Below are 11,709 nucleotides of genomic sequence, written 5' to 3' on the forward strand. Positions count from 1 at the left end.
ATGTGTTATCGTAACCGCGAGTTGCCGGTGTTTGAAAATATGCCGATCCTAACGAAACGAAGTGCTCGCATATCGTCACTCATCCGCGCGAACAGTTCGAGAAGCGGAATGTCGCGAAAAATGTTTCTGTCGTATATTTCTATTCTTTTTTGCGCAGTGTTAATTCTCAACAGTAAGTGCATGCTGTACTATTTTATGTTTCTTGAAAGGATCTTGGGCTGTTCGTCAATCTTTAGTGACATTGAATTATCGCTGTCGTGAAGCATGTCAGATGATAAGACATTGTTTCGAGATTTGCATTACGAATGTGTATCACAAAAATGAAAACCGTGGAAGCTTAAAAATTAATATGTACAATTTAATAATGAAATTAATGAAAATAGATTTTTTTAAATCTCATATCAAGTTAGAGCTTGCATTCGTCTTTTCTTTGTATTATTCTTCAAATACTCAATTATAACAACAATTAAATTATATTTTTAAAATCTCTATGAATTTCTGAAAATGATAATTCTTTATTAGACCTATTGATTAAGCCCACTTTAAACTATCCATAATTTGCATTATATTATATTATAAGTATTGTTTGTGTACTTTAATCTTTCAAACATTCTTTATATTGTAGAGCATATAAAATTATAAATAGGCCGGTATTTATAATTCGTTCTTATTTCATGATCACCTTAATTAATAATGTAATGTTTTAAGATATTAATATGAGTATTAAAATATTTTAAGGCTGTACTTAGACGGTTTTAAATTAAGTACTATAAATACTATTTTGAACTTAAATATGAATTATCTAAAATTGTCTTTAAATTAAATTGAAGATGAGACGTAATTTGAGAAATAATTTAGATCGAGGATTAACACGATTCATGGAGAAAATTTAATGACAATTAAGACACGTAACGCGATCGAAGGACTATTTCTACTTTTATAAAAAAAGAAGAAATTACGAGTTTATAATATTACAGTTTTTAATATTTCTGCAAAAAAAAATTGCGTTACGAATGTGTATCACAATTTACGATTGATTGATGAGAAGAGAAACAAGTTCCTATTTTTTTTCTTTTTCAGCGGAATGTGCGAGTTCTGGCACTCCAGATCGCTGTTTGGACCTGGCCAAGTTTGATATCAACGAGATCGGGAATCATTTATCCAAATTAAATCTCACGAACGTGCCTACCGTAAAAATGATGATTGCCGGATTTAAGTGTCCAATTTCCGCTCTGCCCTTCGGTACGTTGAAGTCGGACTGGGCCAGACTGTTGTTGCTTCGAGAAGCTCAACCTAATGGGTCGATCATCAAGCTTAAACTCATTCGGTTGATGCGAATATTGATAATTGCTTATTATCAAATGGAGGAACGTATTGACATGATGGATTCTGAGGCGAAGATCGCAAAGTAAGCCGAAAGAAATTTCTTTTCTAAAGTCAGAAACACATAAAAAAACATAAGGAATCGGTCAATCACAATAGAGAACATAATTATTGTTCTAAGTTCTCTATTATAATTGATCAATTCGCTTACTGCTTACATTTTACTGTCTTACGTTTTTCTATGTATTTCTCACTTAAATTTTCGAGCGAGGAAGATACGTTTCGATTTTTTGGGAAACATTGCCGTTTTCATTTTGTTAATTATCTTACTAGATTCGATATAATTGAATAGTCAATTACTCCGAACAATTATCTGTTCTCTTCTCTTATTACGAGCGATTACGTGTTTCGGCGATGCATTAAAATAGCGCATACGTTCGCTAAATATTTAATTTGCAGAACGTGAACGGAAGTTCCTCGCGAAAACTCTAAGTGCGCGAATCGCATGATTCTTTGAAAATGAGCTTTAACAATTCAGCAGTAGCTTATTTGCTGAAGGTAAGTGCAGTTGGAGACACGTTCCCTTGTAATCAAACTCGCTCGAACTTTAGTCCAGTACACGTTTCGCGTCTATTTAAGTTGGGATTTAAGCTAAGAGAAACGAGAAGAGAGAAGTCCTGGATGATGAATTTATCGAATTGCTACCATTACGGGGCCGGTCTAAATCCACGCAAGTTTTACGGCGTATATATGCAAGGGGTTTCAATCGTATCCAATTTGTCCGACAATTTTTTTCCTTTAATCCTTAACGCAAAAGTTCCGCTGCTAACAGCTTCTTGGTACCTCAATTAAAAAGTTGCAATAAATCATGAATGCATTTATATTTATTTTTAATAAAAAGAATTTTCTTTTCTTTTTTTGTTAAAAAACCACCAAAATATGTGCTAGAATTCGACGACTAATTGGCTTAATGATTTCACTTCAGGAAATCTATGATAGAAGAAACGATGACGACCGTGGCTGAAGATAAGACGAACCAATCGCATTGCCCAAATAATAATTCTTCGAAAACCGAAGTTTCGAGTAACAATGTGATTAATCATTGTTCGTGCACGTTTTTGAATGTAACGCAATTGGTCACCAAAGAAGATTCGAGGATAAAGTCGAACGCGACGACGGTAATCGAAATCGCGACGATGAAGAACTTATCGAGTCCCAATGGGACGATCACATTCGCTCCATCCGATGCGACACGTCGAAACGTTACGTTGTCGAGCGATCTTGACACGACGATCACGTATCATCAGGACGACGCGAAAAAAGCGGCAATGAGGATACTCGGTAACTGCTTGAAACAATCTTTGAAGAATGTCACGCGACGGCAACCGAATAGTAAAATATTCGAGATCGTGAAAAATAAGGCGAAGTGTCTCGAGATCGACGATTGCAAGAGAGATCGCATTATTAGGATATCGCCGCCGATAAACGAATTCTGGCGATACGTGACGTTTCCCACGAAGTCGCCGTTAACTATCGCCAGCGTAGCCCCGGCATATCGAATGCGGGAATTAAGTGGATTCAGAACAGGCCTACGGAAGTCACGAAAACGCGTGAACTTGAATAATGATATTTACGAAAGTTTCAGGCAGTTTTATGGTGCCAATAAAAACGCATAAAGATGTAAAGAGGACTCTTAAAGTGAATGTCTTTATGCAATATTGTATGAAACAGTCAGTTTATTTCTGTTGGAACTTTGTCTCCGCTACTTTCGAATATTTGTGTATTATAAAATATGAAAAGTTGTGAAAGATAATCTTTATGTCTACAGACAATTTGGAGAGAAAAAAGTTTTCAATTAGAAATGTTAGAGAGAAATAATGCTATTATATTCTATTGTACTATTCTATTCTATTCTACTATTCTATTGAATTCTACTATTCTATTGTATGTATATACATATAATAGAATAGATATACATTATATATATATATATATATATAATATTTCTAATTCATTTGTGCGTGTTGTGATTTTACTAATTATATAATTCGGATATGGCAAGGAGATTTTCGAGCGAAAATTTATTAATTTTGGACACTTTTTAAAATTCACTGTTTAGTGGCAGACATTCGACTGACTCGATCACCTGATAGTTCAAAATAAAGAATTAATGCATAAATATTCTTACATATACACCAAGATCAAACATAAAAATTTAAGATCACAAAATATATTATACATAATTTTATGTATATATATTTAATAATAAAAAATATATAAATTAAGTAATAGAAATACGAAACTATAAATTATATAATTATATGTTTCACATTTTACGCATTTTCACAAAATATGCGGGCAATATCTCGATTGAGAATAAAGAAAAAAAAATGGGGAAAAAAGGACAAATTATATAAAAAGAATATATATAATATATGTCATATTCTTGTATTTTTCTCAATGTTCCTCCATGAGCTTATCATTCGGTATATCAGGCTTCGTCGGATAAATGTTTGCCGATATCTCACAGAAAATCTCAATAAAATCGATCTTTCAATATATCTTTGTTCCGATATTCTTACACGAGCGACATTTGTGCGAAACGATTCGCCAATTTTTGACGTTTATCTTGTCGACTGATAAATCTGAAGAAAGAGCATTTCATTTCCTATTAAAATACAACGTTGGTCTCTGTGTATTATTATTACTATATTATTACGCAAAAGTACACGGTGTGGAAAGAACAATATCGCATTGAGCGAGATATTGATTTGATCGAAGTATATGATTTACCTTGTGTACATTCGTGACTCGCATTTATTTCGCTCTATTTTGCATGTTTCGTATGTGTTGTTTACACGCTCGGAAATGCGGAATGTGAAGAACGTTCGATCGACGCCACGACGTTCCGATATATCTATTTTCGACGCTGGAATATCGTCTGCCACGCGCACATGTTGCACGCCCGCGGAAATGCACGAAGAATTCGCAGTTCTACAAAAATCAAGATTTATATGACTACGATAGGATATATAACGGCATTATATGTATATGCTGTCGATCCCGCGCGTTCACGAGTATATCGGCAGCGATTGTACCGCGAGCTTCGAATGGTTGAGTTAGAGCGACTTGAGTTCAATAAGATTACGGTTCGATTCACGATCACAACATTTAAGAAAAGTAACTCTTCCGGTGTAACTCAGAGGTCACGGAGAACAAAACAATCTTCTAATGCCCGTGTCACACTATATATTGGAGATTGAGGATTAGAATTCAGCCAATTAAAACGAAACGGATTAAAATTAACATCTGATTGATCGAATTCTAATCCTTCATTCTCAATCTTCAATGCGTAGTGTGACACAAACATTAGACTATGTTCAGATTTTCACTCGAATGCCATAGGTATCCATATTTCATTCTTCACGGAAAAAAAGAAAGTTATCATAATTGAAAACTGCATGAGATACCTAAATGGTAGGTGTAAAACATGAACAGCTGAAATATAATTAATATAATAGTTACACTAAGAAAAATAATCTGGTTGGATTAAATAGTAATTCTGGAAAATGGATGAATCAGAATTTTCTGGTTATGTTTGTTAAAATTCTAGTTGAGATAACTAGAATTCTGAATAATATAATTATTCTGGTAAAATAAGAATTCTAATAGATTTTATCAGAAATATTGTATCAACCAGAATTCCAGTTATCTCAATTAGAATTCTAATAAATTTAACCAGAAATTTCTGATTCGTCCATTTTCAACCAGAAATTTTTTCAGTGTAATGTCTTAGATATCTAATGTCTGTGATCTCTATATTACAGCAGCAAATATATTATAATAAATCAAAATTAACTGCGGAGAAAATCTTTTTTTCTATGTTGTTATCGAACGTTAAACAAGAATGATATGACATCTTGGTGAGAATCCGAACATATTCTAACCTGATAGTTATTGCCATTTAGTTTTTTATAATTTGAGGCTAATTTTTGATTGATTCAAAAAGCAGCATTATTATGTTGAACTGCGCCGCTTTTATTCGCTTAATAAAAGAACATTCGCCTGGGATCCGAAATTTAATTCAATAGTGACTCTTCCAAATTAATACAATAAGTGCAAAAGAGAACTTTCTGCGAGCGAGCGAGCGAAAGTGACCACGTTACTTTATTAAACAAATGTAAATCAATCGGAGAAGAACGATAAGGAAGCATTCCAGTTTGAAACTTTCACCAGACTACGAGAACGAAGGGTATGGAGAAAAGTAAGCTGAGAAACTAATCATGACTTCGAATTCAATCGTGAGATTTCCGCGGAATCATCGTTTAGAATCGCGGCGCCTCCGTCGTCAGTTCGCGCGGATTCGTTCACTCGCTCACGCGGGCTTCTAATATTAATTTCAATCTACATAAATGCATAATAATAAATTCAATAGCGGCTCCCGCGGATGTGCGCGACTTGGAGAAAATCGGAGATATTACAGCGTTCGGAAAAATTCTTCTGCGATCATGGCTGAGCGCGCAAGGTTTCTTTCTTTCTTTCTTTCTTGAACGCAATAAAGCTGTCTGTTGCATCGTTCGTCAAAATAATCATTTTATTAAATTGGAAATTGTAAAAATTCATAAAAATATTATTAGACATCAAGACTTATCTTGATCAAATATGATTTATTTTTTATTTAATATTATTCATTTCATTAATCTTTATAATTAATATTTAGTATCGATTAATTGTATTATTAATTTTAATTTATTTTAGTATTAATAAATTGATCTATTATAGTTTGGATAAGTAATTTATTAATGTATGTATAATACAATTTTTTTTGGAATCAGCTGTTATTTTTATAGTCCATTCTTATTTCAAGATTGTTTTTAATAATGTCTTAAGATGTTAATATATGGCTCTGTGATTGGCTTATGATATCTTAAGATTGTACTTAAGACAATCTTACATGAAAAGAACAATTTTGCCGATCTATCTAAAAATTTATTTAGACATAGATTTGAAAATAATTTACTACCAAAATAATTACATAGGAATGTCAAGCATCAATCAATATTCTAGCAATCAAAGTTTTAGCATCCTATATAATTATTTTAATAATTTAACAAAATTATTTTCAGATCTGTATTTTGCTTAATTTTGCTTCAATAAAGTCGTTCTTTTGTAAAAAAACTAATTATGAATATCATAAAATCAGCTTTCACATGAAAGATTATTTTTCGCTTCTCAGTTGAATGTAAACGCAGTTTTGAAGCGCAGTTTTGAAGCGATTTTTTTTTATTCAATTTCTATTATAAGTTACGATTATTGAATCGTTTCAAGATATACAACTCCGACTCAAGCATTTTGTCTGACACGAGACGCTTCTGAAACGAGACTCAAGTAACAACTGCAAATGCGGGTCTTAAAGACATCGCAATGTGTAGATAATTGTTACTTCATCGTAGAGTTGATTATAGTAATTTTCCTTGCTTCACCCAATTTCCCTCGTTCGCGCCCGTCCCTTTATAACTTCGCGCACTCCGGCATGAAATTAGCTTCGTATCGCATTCGACAAAGACCAATGAGATTGTCGCCGCGGGATAAAAGCAGGGATAATATTTCAGTTGTTTCATCGTTTTACGGTTTCGTTACGCCGCACAAGATTCGCGAATTTTTCACGCTTCGCGATATCAGATGACAGAATTTCATGGCAATCTGCGAGTCGCATTGAAATCTGTTTGCTATGATATCGTTTATTTTTAGCCTTTATTTTTATAAAGATCATTTTTTAAATATCTCATGAACTTAATTCAAGAGAAATATTCAGATATCTAATGATAGATTTTATGATTAGCACGAGATTATTTTTGGGTGAAACTAAAAACGAGACAAAAGAAACCAATAACGATGATCCCTTTTCATGAGTTCCTCTCGATTTCTCAGTCTTCGGTATCGGTAACCTTCAACTATTCGAAATACCTCGGAGTTTCGTTTGCATGCCGGCAGTTGCATGCTGTCGAAAGGATAGGTAAAGTTTCAACCCCGCGTTGGTTTCGGGCGAATATTAGGCATCGCGTCCGGGTTACACGTGATACCATCGTTCCGTAATTCCGCGGACGCGCCGAGTAAGCTACGGGGTCCAATCTTCGAGGTCTGTTTCCGGCTGTTTCAATTTTCGACAGTTTCAGTTTTCGAAAGTTCGTTGAAAGTTGCTGCGCTGCCATTCAGCGACAACGATCGCGTGGTAGAGAATACCTGGGTACGACATATTGCGGCAGAGACGCAATGAACTCGCCGTTGTTGACCGCGGAAGCTGATTGCCAGTAACGACCATTCAATTTGTAATTTGTTTTGTGAAACTATTTGCAATGATGATAAAAAGCGCGGAGAACCGAAATGAAAAAATTATATAAAATAATTTATTTTTAAATCATTTTCTACACAGATAATTATTCCTTATAATTATATTCCTTTCATTAAAATCTTCTAAGCTTCTAAAATGTTCTTTTAATGATATACGGAAAGGTTTTGTTAAATATAAAATTTAGATACAGATAAATATAACTAAAAAGTTAGATACATATCTGAAAATAATTTTGACTATCAAAATGTAGGATGCTTAAGCTGGTTGCTGGAATATTAAAAGTTCTTGCTTCTTATTATACTTGAGATTTCTAATTAATTATTTTGATACAAAATTATTTTTAGATCTGTAATAAATTTTTAAATACTTCAGTAAAATTGTTCTTTCTGTATAAATATATTTTCTTTCTTTAAAAAATGTTGAGATGTTGGAAATATATAATGCGAGTAATGTTTTATATTTTTTTTCCGAAATCTTTAAAATAAAAAAACCTTCAAACTGAATTTTTTATCCGCATCCTTTAAACTGGATGTGAATAATAAAGAGTAAAATATGCAATATTCTTAAAATTTGTTCAAAATAGATCGTGACACGAAAGATTCAAGTGCATTATTCAAAGAGACGACGGAGATATAAGTGAGGAACGTTTTCTTATTCTTTTTTTTTTCTGAAATCTTGATACTTAAAAAAACCCTGAAACTATTTTTTATCTGTTTGCTTCAAACGGATGAAGAGTTAAACATTAAAAAACAAAGTTTTTAAAACATAAGTTTAAAAAAAAAATCTTGTTAATATTTTATTCAAAATAGATCATGACACAAAAGATAAGTACAATGTGTTATTCAAAGATATTAAAAATTTATAATACGCGTTACAAAATTATTTTCGAAAATCTATATCTTATAAAGAATTTTTTATGTCTTGACATTCAAAATGCCGAAAAGCTGTTATACATGTATTATTATTTAATGAATTATTATAAGAACGATTCGGGAATCGCGCATCGCGATCGACCGGAATCGGTTCGGTCGGGAGAGCGCACGGTACCGATCGCGGCCGGCTGGCTCATCTTAATCACCAATTCATCACCCGCCATTGCCCCTCGAGGCATTCGCGCGTGAACCTAACCAGATAGACGATACATCGACCGTATCAAATGCGTAGCTCCGCAGCCTCCGTGCCGATCTAATAGATCGTCGATATAGGCTCGACGAGAAACGAGGCAGTGGTATGGACAATCTCGGCCGTCCGGTCCGGTTACCACGGCCGGTTAATGCCTGTCTCCCCCGGTCTCGAGGAAGACAGGGTGGGATGCGAGAGGACCGAGTAAAGGAGAGGGACAGGGGAGGCTCGGGTCGGGCGAGAGGGAGCGTGGGTAGTAAAGTTAAGGCTGATTCGGGGGATGGCTGGAATTGATACGAACGTTCCCGCTGACGTGGACGGCCCGACCCGCAGCTCCGCTCTCGCCGATAACAACCCTTAAATCATTCCTAACCGGGGGCCGTCCCGCCACCCCATCCGTTGCTCGCCCCGCCGCGTCATTCTTTGCCCGATGCGTTTTTCTACTTAGGGAAAATCGACGATATCAAGAAATTGCTGATTTGCGACCGGCAACGAACCGTTCGGAACAAATCGCGATTGTTACGTCAACGAGAGAAGAGGGACTCTAGTACGCCGATGATATTGAACATGTACTGTTAATTATCACTCGAAGTATTGGAAGCCATTTTTGAAGAATTAATTATCAAAGGTATTTAATTTGCAATTACAAAAAATAAATAAGAAAATTTATATGCATTTTTATTAAAGGTATGTTTATAAAAATTATTTTTTATAATCGGTGAGCGGCCATGCCACTAATTAGCAGCCATGCAAATAAAAATATTTATTATACAAAATAAATTCACAAAAATTTTAAAAATTATAAAAATATTCTAAGCAAAAATTAATTCGGGATAATACAAAATTTTATTAAAAATTACACTTCTTTGTTGATGTCACTTTGCAGTCAGCAACGAATCAAAATGCATTTTTTATGAATTACGTTAATTGTCCGATAAATATGATTGTATCGAGCTTTAGACGATGGAGAGGAATTCTACAGAACCTCTAATATTATTAGTACTATTTATGAGAAGTAAAGGAATAAATCTTTCATCTCTCATCCCACTTCTTTCAAAAAAAGAAAAATTTGAGGGGAATAGCAGAATTGTAATGATGCATCTATGTGACATTGCTTGTAATCTACGTGAATGTAATTGATAAAGCGTTAATTGTTTCAAAGTATTTATTGTTTAAATCGAGGACATACACTGAAATTTAAAGCGCACACGCAGCTGTCGAGGACAGTAAGCGACGCCAGGTAGAAAGGGTTAGTGGAGAACGGCGTTCAACCGTTTTACCCCCTTTTCCCAACACGAAGATGCGTTGGCCCGTGAACTCACCGATAATGCAGAATTATAGTCCACGGCACTGCTGGAACCTCCCTTTTCGAGCCAGCCGTGCGACTACCTACGAAACGCCTATCACCGCGCGTATCGAGGCGTGAGCAGGGGTTGGTTTGCACGCACGTATTACACCCCGGTGATTACGCGTCCCACTCCGACCCGATGCCATCCTCCTCCGCTCATCCGAGAAAGATTTGCCGGATTTTCCAAGGTACTCCCATGTCCCGCTGAAATCACGTAAAGATCTCCCGGATATCTTTATTTTTGCGACACGCCCAATCGGATAATCTAATGAATCAAATTGCAGTGAACGATACAGTGAATAATATTTTATAAATATCACGACCATTATAAAATAAATCAATAAAAGAACAAGCTGACGTTATTTATCGTCTTTAATGTCAAAATAATGTCGGAATGATGACAAATAACATCAGCATGTTTGTTGGGAACATTCCGAACAATGTTTTGAGTCAAGCTCCTAATTACTCATCATGAATCTGATGATGATTTATTGATACGTTTTATTGGTTTAATAAAAATTTTTTTAATAAATGTATACTGTCTAATAAGTTGATTCATGTAGCTAATATAAATCATGTAATAGTCAAACAAACGCAAAAGCAGAAAGTGTAAAAATTCAAGAGAAAGGTACAAGTCAAGAAAAACATTACGTTGCGCAAAAGATTACAAAAGAGATGGAAAAATGATGTATATTTCTTTTCTCCCAAATAAGTTTATAATTCTAGTAGTTGTTAATAACGTAACAGCAATATTTCGGTTTATAGTTGCATGATATATACATCGCAGTTGCAAAGGCAATCGTGACTTTGCCGAAATTAAATATAGCGTACGGGCGCAATGCGAGACTTTCATATTGCCGTAAAGGCAATGAAAATTACAATTATCTCGAATTAAAGAGACATACGTTCTAAAAAGTTTGTGGCCAAAGTGCACAGCAAGTTGAGATTACTTTTTCTCTCTGCAATTATATAGCGACATTCCGTAATATGTACAGCATATTACATTACAAAGTTTTTATATTATGCTACTTTTTCGCTCTCGTGTCGAAAGCAGTTAAATGATATGCGTTTGGTCGTCAGGATAATAATATTTTTTTTTACGAAATAATATAAGTTAATCAGAATTTTTATAAATTATTTGCTGCGACTCCTAAACTGAATTCCACGTGATATTTTTCTTCTTCTTTGTTTTGAGAAAAAGAGAAACTTCTTTTTTCGCAGTTTTCTTGAAAGAATCTTGTTAACATCAAATTATTAATTTGATTAATATTTAATTTGATTTTTTTCTTATAAGATGCTCATTACCGTAAAAAATTATTAAATTGCTTGTCATATGAGGTTACTATTCTAGTTCTGTTTATGATATTGCGTTTCAAGATCGAAAAAAATGTTCACACGGTTTGTAGAATCAGATATATATAAATTCACAGAAATACTTTATCAAGATCCGCTTTGATCAAATATAGGATTTTGCTTATTTAATTAGATTCAATTTCTTTTCTTTTAATATCTGTAATGCACATAACCTTGTCTCTATCTCTCTTCTTCTCTCATTGCGATTTAA

The 11,709-nt window shown here is 34.1% G+C and overlaps 1 protein-coding gene across 1 annotated transcript; it reads left to right on the plus strand.

The window, feature by feature from the left end:
- LOC105620274 lies at nt 1-2,999 on the plus strand. Its single transcript, XM_012201779.1, has 3 exons — nt 1-172; nt 1,081-1,408; nt 2,309-2,999. The coding sequence occupies exons 1-3, from the start codon at nt 1-3 to the stop codon at nt 2,997-2,999; spliced, it is 1,191 nt and encodes a 396-aa protein (XP_012057169.1).
- Nucleotides 3,000-11,709: the final 8,710 nt, after the last annotated feature.

Source organism: Atta cephalotes (genome assembly GCF_000143395.1).
Source record: "Atta cephalotes unplaced genomic scaffold scaffold00025, whole genome shotgun sequence".
NCBI lineage: Eukaryota > Metazoa > Arthropoda > Insecta > Hymenoptera > Formicidae > Atta > Atta cephalotes.

Excerpts from the sequence above, each read along its gene's own strand:
- LOC105620274 (XM_012201779.1), top strand. The coding sequence starts at position 1 with ATGTGTTATCGTAACCGCGAGTTGCCGGTGTTTGAAAATATGCCGATC. Across the intron at positions 173-1,080 it reads CGCAGTGTTAATTCTCAACA|CGGAATGTGCGAGTTCTGGC; the intron begins GTAAGTGCATGC and ends TTTCTTTTTCAG. Across the intron at positions 1,409-2,308 it reads TCTGAGGCGAAGATCGCAAA|GAAATCTATGATAGAAGAAA; the intron begins GTAAGCCGAAAG and ends ATTTCACTTCAG.